Source organism: Mesitornis unicolor, unplaced genomic scaffold, assembly GCF_000695765.1.
Source record: "Mesitornis unicolor isolate BGI_N332 unplaced genomic scaffold, ASM69576v1 scaffold5339, whole genome shotgun sequence".
In the NCBI taxonomy this organism is placed as follows: domain Eukaryota; kingdom Metazoa; phylum Chordata; class Aves; order Mesitornithiformes; family Mesitornithidae; genus Mesitornis; species Mesitornis unicolor.
Genome location: NW_010207880.1, coordinates 1,334 through 23,183, shown reverse-complemented (window position 1 = coordinate 23,183; position 21,850 = coordinate 1,334). Strand labels below are relative to the sequence as shown.

At 56.9% G+C, this 21,850-nt stretch overlaps 1 protein-coding gene across 1 annotated transcript in view; it reads left to right on the top strand.

Annotated features, from left to right (window-relative positions):
* IFT172 (intraflagellar transport 172) overlaps positions 1–21,850 on the top strand; it is a gene marked incomplete at both ends in the record, with an annotated part of 29,018 nt that overhangs the window by 5,862 nt on the left and 1,306 nt on the right. Inside the window, 32 exons of the mRNA XM_010192284.1 lie at positions 664–717; positions 1,222–1,325; positions 1,966–2,051; positions 2,686–2,798; positions 5,397–5,564; positions 5,898–6,034; positions 6,831–6,938; positions 7,433–7,517; positions 7,829–7,921; positions 8,903–8,980; positions 9,297–9,545; positions 10,677–10,755; positions 11,579–11,699; positions 12,044–12,188; positions 12,260–12,349; positions 12,713–12,810; positions 13,622–13,757; positions 13,837–13,953; positions 14,529–14,671; positions 15,015–15,108; positions 15,340–15,404; positions 15,527–15,707; positions 16,122–16,231; positions 16,613–16,742; positions 17,310–17,408; positions 17,723–17,832; positions 18,704–18,767; positions 19,008–19,094; positions 19,267–19,383; positions 19,932–20,042; positions 20,843–20,962; positions 21,423–21,531. Of these exons, the coding sequence (XP_010190586.1) occupies positions 664–717; positions 1,222–1,325; positions 1,966–2,051; positions 2,686–2,798; positions 5,397–5,564; positions 5,898–6,034; positions 6,831–6,938; positions 7,433–7,517; positions 7,829–7,921; positions 8,903–8,980; positions 9,297–9,545; positions 10,677–10,755; positions 11,579–11,699; positions 12,044–12,188; positions 12,260–12,349; positions 12,713–12,810; positions 13,622–13,757; positions 13,837–13,953; positions 14,529–14,671; positions 15,015–15,108; positions 15,340–15,404; positions 15,527–15,707; positions 16,122–16,231; positions 16,613–16,742; positions 17,310–17,408; positions 17,723–17,832; positions 18,704–18,767; positions 19,008–19,094; positions 19,267–19,383; positions 19,932–20,042; positions 20,843–20,962; positions 21,423–21,531 (3,601 nt within the window). The remainder of the gene's footprint in view (positions 1–663; positions 718–1,221; positions 1,326–1,965; positions 2,052–2,685; positions 2,799–5,396; positions 5,565–5,897; positions 6,035–6,830; positions 6,939–7,432; positions 7,518–7,828; positions 7,922–8,902; positions 8,981–9,296; positions 9,546–10,676; positions 10,756–11,578; positions 11,700–12,043; positions 12,189–12,259; positions 12,350–12,712; positions 12,811–13,621; positions 13,758–13,836; positions 13,954–14,528; positions 14,672–15,014; positions 15,109–15,339; positions 15,405–15,526; positions 15,708–16,121; positions 16,232–16,612; positions 16,743–17,309; positions 17,409–17,722; positions 17,833–18,703; positions 18,768–19,007; positions 19,095–19,266; positions 19,384–19,931; positions 20,043–20,842; positions 20,963–21,422; positions 21,532–21,850) is intronic.

Here is a 21,850-nt window from a genome sequence, read left to right as displayed (position 1 = left end):
GAGCAGTTCCTGTGCCATCTTGCTGTCTCACTGCGGTTTTGCTGCAGTGGTGGCTTGGAGATCTTGCTCCAGGAGGGAAGAGAAAAGCTGCAGCTTCCACTTTTCTGCTCTCTTGCCTGCTGTCATCACAGTAACTGTTGTGTTGTCCAGCGCCCTTACCAAATTCCACATCAGTTGGTCCTCTGATCACCGGTGCTGTGCTGATCAGCCATTGCTGACACGGCCCCAAAAAGAAGGGTTTCACCTGCACCTGGTGTGGAGATTCTGCCCCTGCCAACGGTAGCACTGATTCTGTGGAGATTTACGGAGGCAAAGGGGCTGCTGAGGGTGTTTTTTGTGGTAGTCTGAGGGAGGTGGAGAGGGCCCTGTGAAAGAACAGGCTAGAGGGAGTGCCTTGGCCACACCAAGGCCAGGTAAGATACCACACAGAGAGAACAGGAGTCTGAAGCAGAGATTAAAAAGAAAGGAGAGGGACGTGAGGGATTTACAAGCTGGGGATGACCAAACAGCAGCGTTGTCCACTGAGGTGCTGGGACACGATCCCGTCTGCAGTGTGAGTGCTGCTCTGCTGTAGGTGTTGAGGGGGGACCGCGGTGCCTGCAGCCTGGTCCCCTGCGGGAGCTGTCGGCCTGGCCTTTCTCACCCCGTGCCCTTGCTTTGTAGGTGGCCTGGCAGGGATCTGGAGGGAACGAGAAGTTCTTCTTCGACAACGAGAACGTAAGTTGGATGCACAGGAGGCTGCCCATGGATGTGTGTGTGCACGGGCAGAAAAAGCATCAACTGCCCCTCTGGAAAACCTCGTTTCTCAGCAGTTTCCTGGACTTGCCCTCTCCATGCAGATCCCGATCTGCCTCCTCCCCATACTTGCCATTTCCACATGCCATGTATAGAACTCAGGGTGTGGACTGTCAACTTGCACAAGTCTTAACCCTGTGAGAGGGAGGAGCAATAAAAGAGCAGCAGGCAGAGGGGATGTTAGAGGTACAGCATACAGCACACAGTGTACAGCAACAGCTGTCAGGGGGACAGCCCAGAGCTAAGATCCCCAGCCCTGAGGAAAAGCTGGCACCCACAAAAGGAAGCCCAGGACAATTCCTTACTCACCCCAGAGGGTTTGAGTTTACACTTGTGTGCAGCAGAGATCGTTTCTGCACCGCTCCCTGGCAGGTATCCGTGCTTACCGGGCTTTTCCCTAAGGGTGCGCTCCCCTCTCGCCTGCAGGTCTGCATGATCTTTAACGTTGGAGAGCTGACACTGGTGGAGTATGGGAACAACGACATCCTGGGGTCTGTCCGCACCGAGTTCATGAGCCCTCATCTCGTCAGGCACGTGTGGTTTGCCCAGTGTGGGTGTTTTGTGCAGCACACCTGGGGTACACGCGCTTGGCGGTGCCGCGCTCTGTGGATCACAGCCCCAGACGCTGGGACCTGAGCAATCTGCTTCTGGTGGTGACCAATGGTGGGAGGTGTAACTGCTCCGTTACTTTTAATGGTTGTAAAGTTTTGAAGCACAGGAGCCTGTTTTTCTCTGATATGTGCTTATTGGAGCCTGACTTGGCTGCTGCAGAAGGGGGACCTCCTGTGCACGTACTCAGGGATCTCTGCATCCAGCTGGTCCTGGTACAGCATTATCAGGGGCTCTGGATGCCAGCTGGACCCCTCTGAAATACCGTTCTCCATTTTTGGGGAGAAAGGGGGATCACAGGCTGCTCGCAGGTGGGAGCAGTGTAACTCATTTGCTGCTGGGGACCCTGGTTCCCCAGGGGCAGCTCCTGGGGTGAAACTGTGAACCAGAAAGGTTTGTTCCCACCTGGGGCAGCTGCAGGGACTGTGTGAGAGTCGCAGGTCAGAGCACTGCAGGACGTCCCTTGTGCTGGGACACTGCAGAGAGGTCAGGGAGGGACCGCGTGATTCAGCCCTGTGAATTTAGAGAGCAGTAACAGTCATTGTTCTCTTCAAATAACAGTGTCCGTATCAACGAGAGACGGCAGAGAGGCGTGGAGGAGAACAAGAGACTGGCTTACCTGATAGACATCAAGACCATAGCAACAGGCGAGTGTAAACCTCCCCCCTGTATTTTGCCAGCCTTTCGTGATCCTTTGCATTCACTGTACCCACAGCAGACCCCCGAGGGTCCTTGTGTATTCACTCTACCCATCACCAGACCCTGAAGGTCCCTTTGCATTCATTCTTCCCCAGGAGACCCCTGAAAGTCCCTTTGGATTCACTGTACCCATCACCAGGCCCTGAAGGCCCTCTTTGCATTCACTGTACCCACAGCAGACCCCCGAGGGTCCTTGTGTATTCACTCTACCCATCACCAGACCCTGAAGGTCCCTTTGCATTCATTCTCCCCCAGGAGACCCCTGAAGTTCCCTTTGCATTCACTGTACCCGCAGCAGACCCCTGGAGATCCCTTTGCATTCACTCCCCCAGCAGACCCCTGAAGATCCCTTTGCCTGGCCTCAGACCACCGCAGACCACCCCTTTTTGGCTGCCTGGGGTGGGCACGGCTGTGGGGTGACTGTGACCACGTCACTGCAGTCTGCTCATCGTGTCATTGTGTTTGTCAGGGGTTGTGCCCTCATTGGGTCCCAGGCGTCTGCTCCCTGCGGGACAGCACTGGATGCTCAGTGCTTTGGGGCACACGAGGTGCTGACACTGTTTCCTCTCTTTCCCCCCCAAGTGGACCTTGTTGGCGGGTACAACACCGGCACCATCAGCCACGACAGCAAGATCGACTGGCTGGAGCTGAACGAGACGGGACACAAACTGCTCTTCAGGGACAAGAAGATGAGGGTGAGGCGGGCGCGTCGGGGGCAGTGCCCGGGCAGGGTAAAGACAGATGTGCCCGAATGGAGGGAGGGAGGTGAGAAATCTGGGGTACTCATGACTTTATGACCGCTCCTTTGAGAAAGACGGACCATGTTCGGATTGCGTGGATTGCGTGTTTGGTCCTGAGTCACAGCTAATTCTGAGGTTAGTGACGAGACATCCTGCTCCATCTCATCACACCTGAAAATGGAAATCACAGGCTCTTCTGGTGTGAGATGGAGACAGGTGGGTTAACATCGGGATCAGGACCCTAACGTTGCACTTCAGCATGTAAATTACAAAAATATGTTCTCTGCAACAGCTCAGCTTATGTGTGTAATTCTCATAGACAGCATAGTCACAACCAAATAGCTTGTTTGGTGCGGCCCTTGGCCTGTGCTGGTTCCCAGACCACAACTGAACACTGTCTGGGAGAGTACTGGTAGGCCCAGGACAAGGCTGTGCCCAAAATCGTGGTAGTGGTTTCACGCTACAGATTATGATGTGCAGGTACGTGCCTCCTGTCCTAGCCACGTCTTGTTTAATTGTACAGACAGAGCTGACGAAGCTCACTGCAGCAGGAGGGAGGATGCGTTTGTCGGTTGTGTTACAGCCCCACTCATTCACTGTCAGTCTCCTTCACTGCTGTGAGTGCAAGGCTCCCTGGCATCTTGGTGATGCCGTAATTCATATCCAGGATGACTATGCTGGTGTCCCAAGTGCTGTGACAGACCCCAGCTGTAGCCCTGCAGCTCATTACAGGGTGGTTTTAATTGCTCCAGAGTTCAGATCCCATTGGGGGCTGTCAGTCTGCAGTGGAAGAAGTCCGTGTTGGCTCCTCCTCTCTTCTTAGTCCAAGAATGGGTGAAGAATTATATCCATACTTATACATGTGTTGAAACCGCTGAGAACTTTCTCAGTCTGATCTCAGAAGAAACTGAGTTCATCCCTCAGGTTCCAGACAGGAACCCCAGGCTTCTTCACTGAGCAGCTGCTCCATCACTTTTGGCAGCTTGACCCCTAAGACTGCATCACAGACTGTAGGGCACGCAGCGGTGTCTTCTTGCCTTGGCATCACAGATCTCCCATGAATTGGCTGCTGGCCACCACTCGCACACAGGCTGGTTCATTGCTGCCGAGCTCGTCAGTGGCAGCTGCAGCGCTCAGCTTTGTGTCCAAGGGGTGCAGTGCCCACCTCTGCCACCTCACAGACTGTACCACAGACTTCTCTCACCAGTGTGCTGCACAAAGACTGTGCTTGTGCCTCACAGAGCAGGACCCCTGCAAGTGCTCGGTGATTCCAGAGGAACAGGAGCAGCCACTGTGGATTTGCAAAAACACCCGTAATGCCTGCATCTGCGTTAGAGTGCCCCTCTGACCAGAGCCTTGTAACCCTCAGGATTGCTCCATCTCTGCAGCTCTGCAGGAGCTTTCACATATCCGTAGAGGTATCAGTCCAGAAAGACCTTCCCCGCAAAGGAGACTGAGTCATGGCCAGCAGCCAGGGCTGTGCTGCACCGGTGCCCTTCAGAAAGGTACCAGCAGTGATTGCAGCCTGCACCAGGCGAATCAGAGCAGCCTCTGTTTGTGAGAGACACCTGCACATCCACAGAGCTCTGTACGTCCTATCGTGAGAAGAGAGAACTTTCCCAGCAACGTACCTCTTTATATTTATTTCTGCAGTCTTGTTCAGTTTATATTTGGGCCCTCTAATTTACTGTCTCAACAGGAGACAGCGGCAGTGTCGAGATTGCTGTGGCCTCTTCTGGCTCTTTTTCAGGCCTCTCAAGATGTTACACAGCTCCTTCATTAAATAAAGTAGCTCCTTCATTAAATACTGCCACCAGTCCAAATGTCTGTGCCTGTTTCTTCAACCAGTTCGGTACAGACCGAAACAGGGACTTTCTTATCCTCTGTTGACTGGTACATCGTGAGACTAGCACAGTTCTCTCTTGTTCTCTTCCTTGTCTTTGCAAGGTGAGACAGTTACGACAAGGAGCGGAGATTGAGTTACAAGGCGTTGTACACCTTCGTTACACTGTGTGTCAGGTTACACCGCCCAGATTGTCAGGTTTGTTTCAGGGCAGCGTATTTTACACACAAACACTGCAATGTGTCCTGCAATGGGGCTCCACAAACACCCCCTGTCCTCGCTGGCAGCAGTTCCTGCAGTGGGGCTCTCCCTAGGGCGTACGGTTCAGCCAGGGCTGCAGGGATGGTCCTTCTTGGTCACCCAGTTTGTTTGCAGGGAGGACTTGGGAGTGGTTTCTGTTCCAGCTCTGCAGCTCAGAGGGAGCTGAAGGGAACCAGGCATATTCTGGTTTATACATGTATGTACCTAGCAATAAGGAAGCCAGGATCTGAGCATGCTGCTTAAGGTACTACAAGAGTTAAAAAAAATCTTATGTCTTGGGTAGTGATGTGTGTAAATAACAGTGTGAGAGTTTGGGCTACGTATGTGGGCAGAAGTCTGATTCCTGGGTGGTAACACGTATTTATGAGGTGCTCAGATATCTCTGCCACGTTCATGAGAGCAATCAGCCCGGCCATCAGCCCCGCTGAGCCTTCTCCCCTCCCCTGCAGTTGCAGCTCTACGACATCGAAAGCAGCACCAAGACGACCATTCTGAACTACTGCGCCTACGTGCAGTGGGTCCCGGGCAGCGACGTGGTGGTGGCTCAGAACAGGAACAGCCTCTGCATCTGGTACAACATCGATGCTCCGGAGCGAGTCACCATGTTTCCCCTGAAGGTAAAACTCTGATTGCCTCCTGCAGTCTCCATCACTTCTTGCTCACGCGTGGGAGCAGTCGGGGTGGTAGTGCAGAAGGGAGACAGAAGGGAGCTGCTGGTTTCTGTCAGCTATGGCAGGCGTTTCTGGCAGAGGATGGAGGTTGTTATAACATAGCAAGGAGCTGCTCGGGGCGTTTTCCTTCGCTCTGGTGAGACCAGGACGATGTCTGCTCAGCGCGAGCTCGTTCAGCAGCACTGAAGTGAGCAGAGACATCGCAGCGCTGTCCTCACCCCTGCTGCCCCTCATGCCGTAGGAGAACACGGGAGTGCTGACATCCCGTACTCTTTCCAGGGGGATGTTGTAGACTTGGAGCGCAGCGACGGCAAGACTGAAGTGATCGTATCCGAAGGGGTGAACACTGTGTCCTACACCCTGGACGAAGGCCTCATAGAGTTTGGCACTGCTGTAGACGATGGGGATTATCACAGGTGGGTGCTAGGGGCACCTCATGGTGCTGGCGGTGACCCCCTCCCCAAGGCACACCGAGAGCCAGCGGTCCCTGAACGGCAGCAGCACAGCTTTTGTGCAGTCGATGTTTAGGCTCTGAGCGTGATGTTGGTGCCCGGTCTGGCTGTAATGCGCAGCAGATCCCTTCAGGGGTGAATATTCAGCATTCCATCCTCACAGCTCTGTGGTTTCAAACTGGGGGGCACAAGAGACCGACCACTCTGGTCCCGTTGGCGCTGACAGAAGTGCACTGAATTCACAGTTTTCACCTGACAAGTGTGTCTTCTGCAGCAGCCAGACGTGAAGTGGTGCTCGGGTGCTTCTGCTGCCCCTCCTGGGATGGATGGTGACAGCGTTGTGGAAGCATTCACAGCTGGGCAGAGTGAAAACTGACAGCCTGGAGTGGTCACGGCAGCCACTTGGGCACTGTTACGGGGCTTTAAAATTGTCCAGGGAAGAAAATTTCACATTGATGGCACTGTTACCACTTGAGAGACTTCTCTGCAGCAGGGACTTGCTTCAGACGCAACACTTGGACTTGCCCCGCACTGCTGCAGCCTTCTGCTGATCCTATGGCTCTAAGTACCTTGGCCCTGATAGGGATCACCTCGATCCTGAGTTTTCCCTGGCAGTCAGGCCCTGCGTTACACTGAACGTGTGCACAGTCCCTTCAGGACCGGTCACACACAGCTTGCTTCCTTTTCAGTGCAGCTCTCTCCTGTCTCAGCCTAGGGTTTCTCTCTGTCACTGAAAATCTGCGCATCTCTCTGTCTCTAGGGCTGCTGCGTTTCTGGAGACACTGGAAATGTCCACGGAGACTGAAGCCATGTGGAAGACGCTAAGCAGGCTGGCTTTGGAAGCGAGGCAGCTGCACATTGCAGAGAGGTACGGGAAGAAGCTGTAACATCCTCCTGGCTTCAACGCTCTTCGCTGAATCCCTCACAGAAACCAGGGTCTGACTTTGATGTGACTTTTGTTGTGGGCTGGAAGATTCACTGCACTGCCTGTGTTCCTTTGCCCTTCCATCCCAGCTAGAGCTGGAGACAGGGAGACATCACTCTGTAGCATACATTTTTGCTGATAGTGACCCAAAGCAGTGCACAGCAAGGCCACAGAGGGCTGACAGACGTGGACAAGCTCAGCGCATCTCTGGAGCCTGGGGAAGTGAAGCATGAGCCCTCCTCATGCCCATGGCTCCTTCCCTGGAGCAGGGATAGAGGGCACATCTGAACATGGGGCTTGGCAAAATCCTTCTCTTGCAGCAGGGCCACCCCCTTCTCCAGCCTCCAGAGCTGGCTCTGCTGCCAGGTCCTGATTTTCTTCCCTTGGACCAGAAGTGGGCAACAAAACCCAGTTCCTGACTGCTTTGCTCTTTCCAGGTGCTTTGCAGCTCTGGGCAACATGGCAAAGGCTCGATTCCTGCATGAAACCAATGCCATTGCCGACCAGGCAGCTCAGGAGCACGTAAGTCAAACCTGTTCTGCTGCGCAGGGCAGCTGCTTTCCTGCACACACCTGCATGGCATCATCTCCTGTGCCCCTGCTCAGCAGTGTCCTGCTGCAGAGCAGTGCTGGTCGTGCAGAAACTGCTGCCACAATGCCCCGACCACGCCGACCAGGGCCCCTTCTGGGTACCCATCTCATATGGGTCCTGTCTTGTCCCTTATGTGGTTCTCATTGTGTAATGACACAGACCCCCCTGCAGTCACCTCCTTGGTACCCAGACCCTGTTCTTGTGCTCAGCACGCTGCTGGAGCTGACTGGTGTTGTCTGCAGGGTGGGGACGGTACAGACCATTACCTGGTGCGTGCTCGCTTGGCCATGCTAGACAAGAACTACAAGCTGGCAGAGATGATCTTCCTGGAACAAGTGAGTAAGGAACAAGGAGCAGAGGTGGTCCCGTTTATTTCTGAGCAGGGAGGTTTGTGCCCTGGTGTGGAAGGGAAAAGGAAGAGGTCGCTTATTCCTGTGAGGAGAGGTTTTGCTCTGAAATAGGAGACATTTCTTGTTCCAGGGTGTAGGGTTGCCATGACCATGAGCCAGCACTGTGCCCTTGTGGCCAAGAAGGCCAACGCCATCCTGGGGTGTATCAGGACGGGGGTGGTTGTAGGGCAGAGAGGTTCTCCTGCCCCTCTGCTCTGCCCTGGTGAGACCACATCTGGAATATTGTGTCCAGTTCTGGGCCCTCAGGTCAAGAAGGACAGGAACTGCTGGAGAGAGTCCAGCGTAGGGCTACAAAGATGATGGAGGGAGTGGAGCATCTCCCTTCTGAGGAGCGGCTGAGGGAGCTGGGGCTCTTTAGTTTGCAGAAGAGGAGACTGAGGGGAGACCTCATTCATGGTTATAAATATTTCAAGGGTGAGTGTCACGAGGATGGAGCCAGGCTCTTCTCGGTGACAAACAATGATAGGACAAGGGGTAATGGACACAAACTGGAACACAGGAGGTTCCACTTCAATTGGAGAAGAAACTTCTTCTCAGTGAGGGTGACAGAGCCCTGGCCCAGGCTGCCCAGAGAGGTTGTGGAGTCTCCTTCTCTGCAGACATTCAAAACCCGCCTGGACGCCTTCCTGTGTAACCTCATCTGGGTGTTCCTGCTCCGGCAGGGGGATTGGACTGGATGAGCTTTGGAGGTCCCTTCCAATCCCTAACGTTCTGTGATTCTGTGATTCTGTGATTCTGTTGCCCTGAGGAGCATGAAGAGGGTGAGGGAGGATGTGTGTCCATGTAAAGGGGACCGTACACCTTTTTGGGTGTTTTCTGCACATCTGGCCCTGCGCACTGTGACAGCTCTGTGGCGATGTGCCTGCTAAACGGAGCTTTGGGTTGACACTTTGCTCTCTGACACAGAACGCTACGGAGGAGGCCATGGACATGTACCAGGAGCTGCACATGTGGGATGAATGCATCGTGGTTGCTGAGGCCAAGGTGAGGACGTAGCTGCCCTGGGCCGTGGGCTGGGTTTGCTGGGTAAATCTGGCTGGGAGACCAGACCCCTGCAAGGTCTGGTTCCCTTCACCCCATCAGGACCTCACTTCTGCCGCGGGCTCTAAGCGGAAGGGAAGGTTGCAGTTGATGTAGGCACAAACCTGGGTGATTAGTGAGGGAGAAAAGCTACTGAAGTTGGGTTGGGGTATCTAAGGCTTGTGATGCAGTGGCACACAGGGCTGGTGCCATGAACCTCAGGGTGAGCAGGACAACGTCTTGCCTTGCCCAGCTCAACGGCTGCTGCATTTCTCAACAGGGACACCCGATGCTGGAGAAGCTGCGTCGGGGTTACTACCAGTGGCTGCTGGACACCCAGCAGGAGGAGAAGGCTGGGGAGGTCCAGGAGGGCCAGGGCGAGTACCTGGCGGCCATCGGCTTGTACCTGCGGGCAGGGCTGCCGGCCAAAGCAGCGCGGCTGGCGCTGAGCAGGGACGAGCTCCTGGCCAACGGGGACGTCATCAGCAGGGTGTCCACGGCGCTGGTCAGAGGGGAGCTGTTCGAGCAGGTGAGTGCTTCACCCCTGGGCCTTCTTCTTGGTGGTGTCAGAGCTCTTACCCTGTCCTCTGCATCTGTGAGACGCAGGGGGACTGAGCTGCAGAGCAGCAGCTGTAATTCTGTGTTGATGGATTTGCAGTTAAAGTTTGGGAGGAAATCCTGCCTGCACCCATTATACACGGGTGAGGTGTAGAATTGCTGTTATCAGGAAAAAGACCACGGTTCTCATGTCCCCAAAACATCATCTGGTGTCAGGGAGGCCCTGGGGGAGATAGGAACCAACAGGAACGGAGTGGTGGGTCAAACAGAAAACTGGAAATCACTGAAAATGTACAGCGCTTCCTCGCAGCAGAACGAGAAATGATGGTACAGCGTTCGTATAAGCGCAGTCTAAATGGGAAAGCTAAGGAGGAAAACAAAAAGGAGGTTATGGAGACAACCTGTAGAACCGTGAGTATCGTGGAGAAGGGAAGTGATTGTTCTGTGTCTAATGACACAGCAAATCAGTAACTACTTGTTATTAGGTGACCGTTTTTAAACAAAAGGGTGCTTTTCACACAGCACATAATCACGTTGATGTAGGAAAGCAGTGCTGAGTCTGACCGTGCACAGCTCGGTGTCCGGACCAACAGCAGATGTTTAAGAAAGGAATATAAAGAGCAGGGCAGGCAGACACAGGGTGGTGCTTCCCCGAGGGTGCTCTCGTGGTTTACAGCAGTTTACCGACTACAGTGTACCTGAACAGCTTTATTTTTATGTTTAAGAGCTCTCGATAGATTTTACATCCATGAGCTTATCAATTCTTGTTTGAACCATCTGTGATTCTACATCTACGGTGTTGGCTGTGAGTCACCCAGTTCAGTTACGTGTTGTGTGAAAAAACCCAGTTCTTTTTGCTGGCCTGTTTTGTGTGCCCTTCTTAAATTACTTTTCTCCAGTCTCATTTCACCTTTGGTGTTTTCTGTCCATTTCATTTTGACCCCAAATGTCCCAGACATTCCCTTTATCCCCAGCGGTAAGGCACAGCTGATGGGGACGTCTGTGTGGCAGGACTGGCACGCTCTGTACGTGGGACTGGGAGGGTCTGTGATGGTGTGGGGAGATGGCGGCTGTGGAAACCAGCAGCGTTTTTTGTCCTTAGGCTGGAGACCTCTTTGAGAAGGTTGGGAACCCGCGAAAGGCTCTGGAGTGCTACTGCAAGGGCAGTGCCTTCCTGAAAGGTACCGTGCTGAACATCCTGGTCCTGTGCTGAACATCCTGGTCCTGTGCTAAACATCCCGGTCCTGTGCTGAATGTCCTGGTCCTGTGCTAAACATCCCGGTCCTGTGCTGAACATCCTGGTCCTGTGCTAAACATCCCAGTCCTGTGCTGAACGTCCTGGTCCTGTGCTGAATGTCCCAGTCCTGTGCTGAACATCCTGGTCCTGTGCTAAATGTCTTGGTCCTGTGCTGAACGTCCTGGTCCTGTGCTAAACATCCCGGTCCTGTGCTAAACGTCCTGGTCCTGTTCTAAATGTCCTGGTCTTGTGCTGAACATCCTGGTCTTTTGCTGAACATCCTGGTCCTGTGCTAAACATTCCGGTCCTGTGCTGGACGTCCTGGTCCTGTGCTGAACGTCTTCCCACCTCATCCCTCCCCAGCAGGGCCTGAGCCCTGTGATTGTGCTGGACGGCCGGGTCCTGTGCTGAACGGCTTCCCACCTCATCCCTCCCCAGCAGGGCCTGAGCCCTGTGATCTGGTGACAATGTCGGCTGTTGCCCTGGAGGCCAGAGATGCCTCGATGCTCTGAGGCGTCCATTTATCTTCTCATTTAGTGTGTGTATTTTCACACACAGTCCCAGAACAGCATCCTGTTCCCAAGGCCCTGGTCGTGCTGACTGCCCCACAGGGATGTGGTCCGGCTCTCACAGGGTCCAGGTCGCTGGAGCTGGGGTGGACAGGGCAGTCACCATTCCCCGCCCTCCACGCCCCATCCATGCCCGTGTTCACCTGACAGCTCTGCTTCCTTGCTGCATTCGGTAACAGCCGTCGTGTCCCCTTGCAGCGGTGGAGCTGGCTCGCGTGGCGTTTCCCGCAGAGGTTGTGAAGCTGGAGGAGGCCTGGGGAGATCATCTGGTGCAGCAGAAGCAGCTGGACGCGGCCATTAACCACTACATCGAAGCCAGGTGGGGGCAGGCGGTGGCTGTGTAACCAGCACTGTAACCTGGAAAGCTGTGAGGTTGATACGGTTTGCTTGAGTCAACCCGAGTAAGCCCCCTCGGCCCTGCTTTGCCATGGTGCTTACATGCAGTCTCTCTGGCCCCGACCATGGATGCCTTCCCGCATCTCATCCCTGATGACTTCCCTGCTGTTCTTCTCCATCCTTTCCCGTTGGCTTTGCCAGTTTTCAGATGCCTTTTGCTGCTCTAACCCAGGAAGAATCAAGCAGCAGCCCCCTTTGGTGTCCCTGCCATAACTCAGAGGGAGCTGGCTGCTAGCTGGGTATAAAGACTTGTGGTTTTGGTGCTAGGTGCTCCATTAAGGCCATTGAGGCAGCCCTGGGAGCCCGGCAGTGGAAGAAGGCCATCTACATTTTGGACTTGCAGGACAAACAGACAGCAGCCAAATACTACCTCAAGATTGCCCAGCACTATGCAGCTTTACAGGAGTACCAGGTGAGGCCAGGGACCGCAGCCGTGGCTGCTCTGTGTCCGGTGGGACTGCTGAGCGCGGTCGTTCCCTGCAGGTTGCAGAGGAGCTGTACCTCAAAGGAGACCGGACCAAGGATGCCATCGACATGTACACGCAGGCCGGGCTCTGGGAGCAGGCTCACAAGGTAGAGTTGGAAACCAAAGCTTCTGGGGACCTTGCTCTGCGTGGTGAAATGTCTTTACCCAGGAGGCAGTGGAGCCTTTTGTGCTCTTCCCAAAGGATGTGCAAGGGGGCATCCAGCCAGGGATCCATCCCTGGCACTCACAGCCTGTCTGTGCCTTCTTTACCTCAGCAGGACCCCCATGTGGGTCCCCCAAATACCACCTACAAGGTCCTGCGTGCTTTGATGGCAGTGACAAATGACAACCCGTTCTCTGCAGAGCATATCCACCGTCAGTAACAGGAAGGAGCTTGGGTTCGCCCTTGTCCTTCACTGCCGTGTATCAGAAATTGCTGTGGTTTCTGCCATGTGTGTTCCTTTCGGCAGCTGGCCATCAGGTGCATGAGTGAGGAAGAGGTGTCCGTGCTCTACATAACCCAGGCCCAAGAGAGGGAGAAGCAGGGCAAGTACAAAGAAGCAGAGAGGTGAGTCCCAGACTGAGCCCTGGACAAATGGCTGTCGTGAGGGGGAGCCCTTTCCTGGGGTGGGAGTAGAGTTTGGGGCTCGGGTTTGGAAAGGTCAGAGGTGCTCCCTCCACACACGGAGACCTCGAGCTGCTATTTCAGCGTTCACAGGATGAGAAGTCACCGAGTGCTGGTGTGAATTTGTCCGCCAGCACAGAGGGAGGCCCAGGGGGGCAGAGCTGTCTTGGGTAGCAGAGGAAACATGGCAAGGCTCTTCCCCACCACAGAGTGCTACAGCTGATCTGTCATGGTCAGCTGAGGATAAGATAAGGGGAGTGTTTCCCATCCAGGTCACTGACGTCTCTCAGCTCTAGGTTAATAACACAGTACGGTTTGTAGGCACGTGGACAAACACGGCTGTGTATCTGATGCTGTGGTTCCTGCTCTCCAGGATGCCCAGTACCTGAAATGGGGCGTTACAGCTGGTGAGGCCACATGGGTTTGATCCCCCTGCTGGCCTATGTGAGTCGAGCTGACGTTGTCCCTGCCAGCAGGACTGGCAGCCAAGGGCTGGAGGCCGAGATGGGAACAGGTCAGAGGCTCCCCCCAGGCCACACCTCAGGGTCACAGTGAGGATGGACACAGTGACTTTGCCCCATTGCAGCTGGTGGTGGCCAAAGAGAGGGGCTCTAAGCCATGTTCAGCCTGCAGCAGTCCCGCTGCACACCAGTCTGTGTGTGCTGTGCCCAGGACCTGGCTGCAGCTGGGCAGGGAGACTGCAGGGACCGGTCACGTCCTCGGCTGAGCCATCTGAACGTGCCTGTGTTTGCAGGCTGTACATCACCATAAACCAACCCGAGCTGGCCATCACCATGTACAAGAAGTGCAAGATGTACGACGAGATGGTTTGCCTCGTGGCCAAGTACCACAAGAACTTGCTCAGCGATACCCACCTGCACCTGGGCAAGGCGAGTGCATCTCGTGGCAGGGGGTCAACCAGGCCAAGCGGGGACACGAGTGTCACTGACTCACTGCCTCTCGTTGCAGGAGCTGGAGGCAGAGGGACGCTTGCAGGAGGCTGAGTACCACTACCTGGAAGCTAAGGACTGGAAAGCCACGGTGAACATGTACAGAGCGAACGACATGTGGGAAGAGGCATTCAGGGTAATGGTCTGAACTGTACCACTGGGCAGGCATCAGGGCTGGACTGGTAGGAACTGCTCTGTCTGTGCTCACCACAACATCTCAAGATTTGGCATTTGCCACCCAGCTTCAGCACGTGGTGCAGCACCGGAGGCGCCTACTGCCCTGCAGCATTGTGCCCCGAAAGCAGGGCTCGACCCTGGGGTTCCCTGCGGCACTGCCTTCCTGCAGGCCTTCCTGCTTTGCTCCCGGCCCTGCGCTGTGCTGTACCGCAGGGGTTTTGCTCTGCCCGTGGCTGTGCTGTAGCAGCCCCAGCCCAGCACTGCCCTGCAAGACACAGATCAGCAGGGGCCACTTCTCTGACCTCAGGGGTGTGGGCTGTGCCGAGGAGGCAGCAACCTCTGCTCTGCTCTGCTGTGCTGAGCCTTTGTCTCACTCATCCCAGTGCAGTGGTGGCTACAGAAGGGTCCTCAGGAGAGACCAGGTTATTTGGTGCTCCCTCATGATGACCAGCATCGTGTGAGAGGGAGGCCTGGCTCGGCATGCTGAAGATAAATGGATGCATGGGGCTCTTCCGCTCTCTTTGCTTTGCACAGGTGGCCAAGGCACACGGGGGAGCGAACTCCTACAAGCAGGTGGCCTACATGTGGGCAAAGAGCCTGGGTGGAGAGGCAGCGGTGAAACTGCTCAGCAAATTCGGGCTCCTGGAGATGGCCATTGACCACGCGGCAGACGGCGGGTGAGCAGGTCCATCAGCCCAGCACTCCTCTCCCGTCCCGCTGCACTGCCATCCCTGCTGCTCCCCCGCGCTGTGGGCTCTGGGGTGTCTTGTGGCCCCCTTAGGGCTGAACCAAGGGTTGCTGGCACTAACAGCGAGTGTGAAGGAGCCAAATTTACACAGTGGGGCTCTAAACGCTCCTTCTCTGGCCAGGAACAGCAGGAACAGGCAGTGCCTGCTCACTTGGGACCCTCTGTATTCCCTCTGTCCTCTCCCAGTGTCTTGTGCTCTGCTTGTCTTGCTCCTGGTGAGGGCATGCCCTCACAGCACATAGTCCTGCTCTCACGTTTTCTCTCTTGCTCAGGGTCTTTGAATTTGCTTTTGAACTGGCCCGCCTCTCCATGAAGCAGAAGATGCCAGAGATCCACCTGAAGTATGCCATGTTCCTGGAAGATGAGGTAACTTCACCCCTGCGCAGGGGGGAGCTCTCTGGTCACCCAGGTTGTCCTTGGGGGCTGCTGCAGAGGCTCGTCTGTGACTGCAGTCACTGCTCGCCCAAAATGCTCCACAAGTACAGCCCCAAGCTTCCCCTCACATCTTTGTTCCATAAATCCTCTGCCTCATGCTAACAGTGATGCGATGGTATCGGGGCAGGAAGGCACGCAAGCAAATTCCTCCCTGTCTCCTAGGGCAAATTCGAAGAGGCTGAAGCAGAATTTATTAAAGCTGGGAAGCCCAAAGAGGCAGTGCTGATGTACGTACCCTTCCCCACCCTGCTGCCCCTGCTCCCCCTGTATGACGCCAGCCCGGCTGCTTCTCCCGCACTGGTCTGCTCCTTGCCGTCCCTCCTGGTGCCTGTCACGTTGGTTCTCCCAGGTTGGTGCACAACCAGAACTGGGATGCTGCGCAGCGCGTGGCCGAGGCCCACGACCCGGACAGCGTGGCTGACGTGCTGGTGGGACAGGCACGCTTCGCTTTTGAGCAGAGGGAGTTCCAGAAAGCAGAGGCCTTCCTGCTGCGGGCACAGCAACCCGAGCTGGCCATCAAGTACTACAAGGTGAGCGCGGTCTGTGGCAACGCCATCGCCTTCCTCGCTGGACAAGGACCCGGTTTGCAGGGAGGAGCAGTGAAATCCATCTCCCAGCTCCTCCCTGTGAGCTTCACAGCCAAAGAGAAACCATTTACTGCAATGGTTCTTGGATGGTCCTCAGGGGCGGCACGAGGGGGTGAATTTGGAGGCTGTAAGTGCCCATTGCACAGAGGCAGCCAGGTTGGGTGAGCACTTTCGCTGAGGCGGCTTGGGTGAACGGGTAGACACGGGTGCCGCTTTGGGGAGGAAGGAGTTGGATGGTGCTGCCGTGGTTGGCTCTCCCAGTGGGTCCTCTGGCAAGGCGACACAGTGGCCAGATGTGTTGTGTGACCCCAGGGGGGGTCCTGGTGAACTGGTGACAATTTCTCCGTGTTGCTGCAGGAGGCTGGCATGTGGAGCGAGGCCCTGCGGGTCTGCAAGGAGTACATGCCCGGTCGGCTGGAGGAGCTGCAGGAGGAGTGCGGCCAGGAGGCGGCCAAGAGGGGCTCCAGGTGAGGAGCGCTGTGGCAGGGACAGATGCGTCCTGCCTCTGGTGCCTCACAGCCTGACGGGACCCCTGGGGTCCAGTTGCTTCCTTCTTGAGGACCCTGGACTTACTGCATAGGTTTCCCAACATCCTCCCTGCTCTGGGAGACTCCAAGCTCAGTCTCACCATCCAAGCTCTCCCAGATGTCTTGCCACTTACAGATCTCCTGTACCACCAGTGCATCTTCCCAGGGTCCTTAATCAGTTCTCTCCTCAGCACCGGTTGTGTGCGCTCCTTGTCACACTCTGGGGTCCCTGGCTCACCTCCTCCTGCCCATGCCCTGCGCTGCCCATGGGGTCTCCGTGGCAGCACCCCAGTCCCGCTCACAGCCGCATTCCCCCCGCAGAGGAACAGAAGGGCTCCTGGAGCAGGCGCGGGAGTGGGAGCAGGCTGGGGAGTACGCCAGGGCCGTGGACTGCTACCTGAAGGTGCGGGATCCCAGCAGCAGCGCCCTGACGGAGAAGTGCCTGCTGAAGGTACAGTTGGGCTGGGGTTCCTTTCCTGTGCTGTCCTGGAGGTCTCCCACAGCCTGCAGTGCGTCCCAGAGACGTCCCGGTCACTGCGGGGCACGGGATGGGATCTGCGGCTGCAGTGCTGCAGGGTGTGAGCGCCTTCACGGCCGCGCTGTTGAGCCATGGTGGCTGTGAGCTCGTCCTGCACTGACGTCCTTGCCCTGGCACCGCTCCCTGCAGCCGCTGTCTGTGCCCACTGAAGGGCTGGACTCCATGACTTAGCCCTTGGCTGGATGAACGCCCTTCCTTCTCACGGCCTATGTCCACCAGCCTTTGGGTTGTGTTCTTGTTCATACTTTTCACTCATACCTGTGTCCTTGTACCAACTTCAACACCAATTCTGTCCGTGTCTGCTCTCCCACGTGTGACAGCAGTGGGCTGTGCTGCTCCGAACTGCTGAAGGGGGCTGGCATTTCTTGTCCTCTTCCCTCACAGTTCAGGTGCTGCTTCTCTTTTATCTGGGACTGAGCTCTCCCCAGCTCCATCCCTCTCTCAAACAGCTTTTAACCCCTGTGCAATTTCTCTTCACAGGCTGCTGAGTTGGCCACTAAATTCTTGGGTCGGTCGCAGAGCGTGGAGGTGACACGGACGGTGGCTCCCCAGCTGATGGCCATGAAGAAATGCAGTGCGGTGAGGGCTGGCCCCTGCCCCGGGCTGCTGCAGGAGCGGTGGTGTGGGAAGGGAGAGCTCTGTCCACATCCTGGGGGACACATCCTGGGGTGATGGGTGCATGGCCCGGTGCAGAGGCAGCGCAGGGTCCTCAAGGAGGAGGAAGGAGGGCAGGGACCGAGTCCTGGAGTGGTGTGGGAGAGCCAGGCCCTGGGGGGAGGCGGGAAGCAGAGAAGGGGGTAGATTTGTGAGGATGTTTCTGTGGTTGCTGCATGCCTGGGCTGCAGGGTGCTGCTGGGGCCTCATCTCCCATGGGGCTGTCTCTGCCCTTGCAGGCGGCTGAGCTCTACCTCAACCTGGACCTTATCCGAGAAGCCATCGATGCCTTCATCGAAGGGGAAGAATGGAGCAAAGCCAAGCACGTGGCCAAGGAACTGGACCCCAGGCATGCCCTCAACTTCTGGAGTTATACTCAGCCCTAGATGGTCCCAGTCCTGTCCTGCCATGTTCTGTCCCATCCCATCCCGTCCTGTTCTCTCCTGTCCTGTCCTGTCCTGCCCTGCCCTGTCCCATCCCGTCCTGTTCTGCCCTGTCCTGTCCCGTCCTGTTCTGCCCTGTCCCGTCCTGTCCTGTCCTGTCCCGTCCTGCCCTGTCCCGTCCTGTCCTGTCCTGTCCTGTGCAGTCCTGCCCTGTCCTCCCCCTCTGCCCTGTCCTGTCCCGTCCTGCCCTGTCCCGTCCCGTCCTGCCCTGTCCCGTCCTGTTCTGCCCTGTCCTGTCCTTTTCTGCCCTGTCCTGTCCTGTCCTGTCCCCTCCTGTTCTGCCCTGTCCTGTTCTGCCCTGTCCTGTTCTGCCCTGTCCTGTCCTGTTCTGCCCTGTCCCGTCCTGTCCTGTCCTGTCCTGTCCTGTCCTGCCCTGCCCTGCCCTGTGTCCTGTCCTGCACTGCTGTCCCCAGTCCCCTGCAGTCTCCCCACAGTGCACATTCTCCACCGCTGCCCTTCCCAAGCCCTTTCCCATCCCGACACTTTTCTGTTACTCCACATCCCACGGAAATCGTTACTTCCTTTTGCCTCATCCCTCTCTCCCCTTCCTGGGCATAACTCTGTGCATGCATTCCCTTCCGAAAGTCCTGTGATCCCCTCTCTCCTCACACATTGTACTGGACCCTTTCTTCCCCTCTACCTGTGCTCCAGCAGCAGGCCAGGAAAACACGGCTCAGCTGTAAATCCTCTTTCCCAAAGCAGAGTTGAAACTGGCCTCTGCACCAATGCAGGACCCTGTCAGTCTGGCTGCCTGTTAAGCTTCTTTGTGCCCCGCAGGTCGGAGCAGTACGTGGACCAGCGGTACAAGGAGTATTTAAAGAACCAAGGGAAGGCAGACTCGGTATGTATTTGGGCTGTCTCACAGGCCAGGGAGCGGTGTCAGGGTCTGTGCAGGTCCTTGGGGCCTTTCTCATGGGTGAGGAGTCTGTGTGCGCCATGGCTTCTGCGCGCCCGATGGGTCACGCTGGGCCCGTGCTTCCACACCATAGACAGGGAGGAGACCTGGATGGGCTGATGCCTGCCCTGATGCTGGTAGGAAACCTCACCTGTGCGGTGAATTGACGGCCGTTTGCATCCGCAGCTGGTGGGAGTGGATGTCATGGCTGCTCTGGACATGTACGTGGAGCAGGAGCAGTGGGAGAAGTGCCTGGAGGTCGCAGCCAAGCAGGTGAGCGCCTGGTGTCAAGTGGGGCAAATCCGAAACCGGCTCTGCCGTGTGCAGCCTGGTTACCGGATCTCGCCCTTCGGGACTCGGGTGCGTGGGTGTGCGTACGCGCCCCTGGAACCGCCCCTGCGAGCCACGGGTGTTCACGAAGCTCATGCTGCTGCGCCTTCTCCAGAACTACAGCGTCTTGCACAAGTACGTGGCCCTGTACGCAACCCACCTCATCCGGGAGGGCCACTGGGACAAAGCCCTCAGCCTGTACGTCCAGCACGGAGCACCTCCCAACCCACAGGTAATGAAGTCCCAGTGTGAGCTGACGGTGAGTCAGGATCCCAGTCCAGATCTGGGACTGCAGGGGTTCAGCCCTGCTGTGCATCCTTCCCAGAATCCCAGAACATCAGGAGTTGGAAGGGGCCTGGAAAGCTCCCCCAGTGCAACCCCCCCAGAGCAGGATCACCAGAGCAGTCACACAGGAACACGGCCAGGGCTTTGGGTGTCTCCACACAAGGAGACTCCACAACCTCTCTGGGCAGCCTGTTCCAGTTGGAAAGGAACCTCCCAGGGACTCCTCAGCTAAAGGCAGCCTCCTGGCATATTGATGATGATGTTGTTTATTCCCCACGGGGAAGAAGCAGGGGGAGTTGAGTGTCTGTGTTTGTTCTGGGCACCAAGACCAGAGCAGAAGGAGCCGTGTTTGCCTCTCTGAGAGCGCTGGCTCCCTACCCATTGCCATGCCCTGTCCCATGGCTGCTCCAGGAGCCCGTGTGTGACAGCAGGAGAGCTCCAGACTCTGCTCACTCCCACCCGGCTCCCTCCAGACCTCCCTCCTTTCTGTTGCAGAATTTCAACATCTACAAGCGTCTCTTTGTGGAGATGGTGAACGCACCGGGCATGAACTGTGCTGAAGCTTACTCCAGCTGGGCTGACCTGCGCGACGTCCTCTTCGATCTGGTGAGCGTGGCCATGGCCAGCGCTGCCGGTCAGACTCCAGCCCCCAGGTCCTGGCAGGGAAGAAGGTCTCCAGCCCCCGGGTCCTGGCAGGGGAGAAGGTCTCCAGCCCCCGGGTCCTGGCAGGGAAGAAGGTCTCCAGCCCCCAGGTCCTGGCGGGGGAGAAGGTCTCCAGCCCCCAGGTCCTGGCAGGGGAGAAGGTCTCCAGCCCCCCAGTCTGTAGCCAGGGACACAGGCAGCCAAGGGGAAAGGGGGAAATGTCCACATGTGGGCAGGGGAGCAGGACGTTGTGCAGTGCCCATGGCCAGGCAGGGAGGTCAGGGAAGAAGATGGCCCTGCGCTGAAGGCCAGACCCTGGAGGTGAGTCTGGACACGGCACTCACAGAGCTCCCTGTGTCGCTGCTGTGGGAGCCCATCTCAACGTGCCCACTTTTCGTCCTGCACCCACATTGGGCAGCCCAGGGGGGGCAAGGGCCTGGGGAAGGCACAGAGCTGCTGAGCCTGGAAAGTGGGAGTGCTCCTCCTGCTCCTTCCCTCTCCCAAAACACCTCAGCCAGAGCCCACGGCCGCCTCTTCTCTGTTTGTGTCCCACCTCTGGCATGAGCAGAATCCACAAATCCCCTTTGTGGACAAATTCCCACCCTCCAGGTCCCAGAGCACCCAAGGCCCAGCCCTTTCCCAGTCCCCAGAGGTGCCTGGACATCTCGGATTCTTCTCTCTCCCAACTTCTCCCTGGACTCAAGTGGATGAAGAGCGCCCTTGCGCTCTCCCGTTCTCAGTTAATCTCCTTTTCTCTTCTTCAGTGTGAAAAATTGGTAAAGTCAAGCGAGGCGAACACTGCAGCGCATGAGGAGTTTGAAACGATGCTGCTGATCTCCCACTACTACGCCACCCGCTCCGCTGCCCAGGGCGTGAAGCAGCTGGTAAGGTCGTGGTGGTCCTCAGCCACCACAGGGCCCTGACTGGGCAGGTTCAGGGCCGTCCATAGCTCATTTCCACTTCCCGGATCACTTGCACGTCACGGATGCAGGGGAACGGGACTGCAGTGACCTGCGAGCCCACCCACCGCTGGCAGCTGGAGATGGAGGTGGTCTCCTCTGCTCCTTATGGTGGGACCAGGACAGGGTTGGTTTCTGGGCTGGGAGCACCCATTGCCAGCTCACGTTGAGCTGCTCCTCACCCAACAGCCCAGGTCCTTCTCCTCAGCGCTGCTCTCATCCATTCACCCCCAGCCTGGGCTTGTGCTGGATTTCCTCCACCCATTGCAGGACCTTGCGGTCTGCGCACAGCCCCTGCCCCATCCTGGCAGTACGATCTCATGCGATCCCTTCGCACCCGATTTTTGGTGCTGCCTTGTGGTGTCACTGTCCCCTGTGCCTGCAGGACACGGTGGCTGCCCAGCTGTCCATTTCCCTGCTGCGCCACACCGAGCTGCTCCCCGCAGACAAGGCCTTCTATGAAGCTGGCATGGCAGCCAAGGTAAGAGCTGTCTGCTCTACTTCCTCACCCCCTGTCCTCTCCTGGTCCACCGGTGCCAGACACGGGCACGTGGAGGCCTTTCCTCACAGTTGCCCAGCTCTGTGTTGTGCTGTGCAGTGGCAGCAGGGATGGGAGGGCAGACCTGAACCCCCCCGGCAAGGGGACATGAGCTGCAGCCCCGGGGTGGCCCAGAGGCCTGGGTTAGGGTTAGGGTTAATGGCCTGGCTCAGTGCAGACGCAGGACTCCTGCCTGGTCTGTCGTGCTCTGTGTCACCCAGTGTCACCTCGCTCCTGCCCGGACGCAGGGACACACCAGGGGCACACCAGCACGG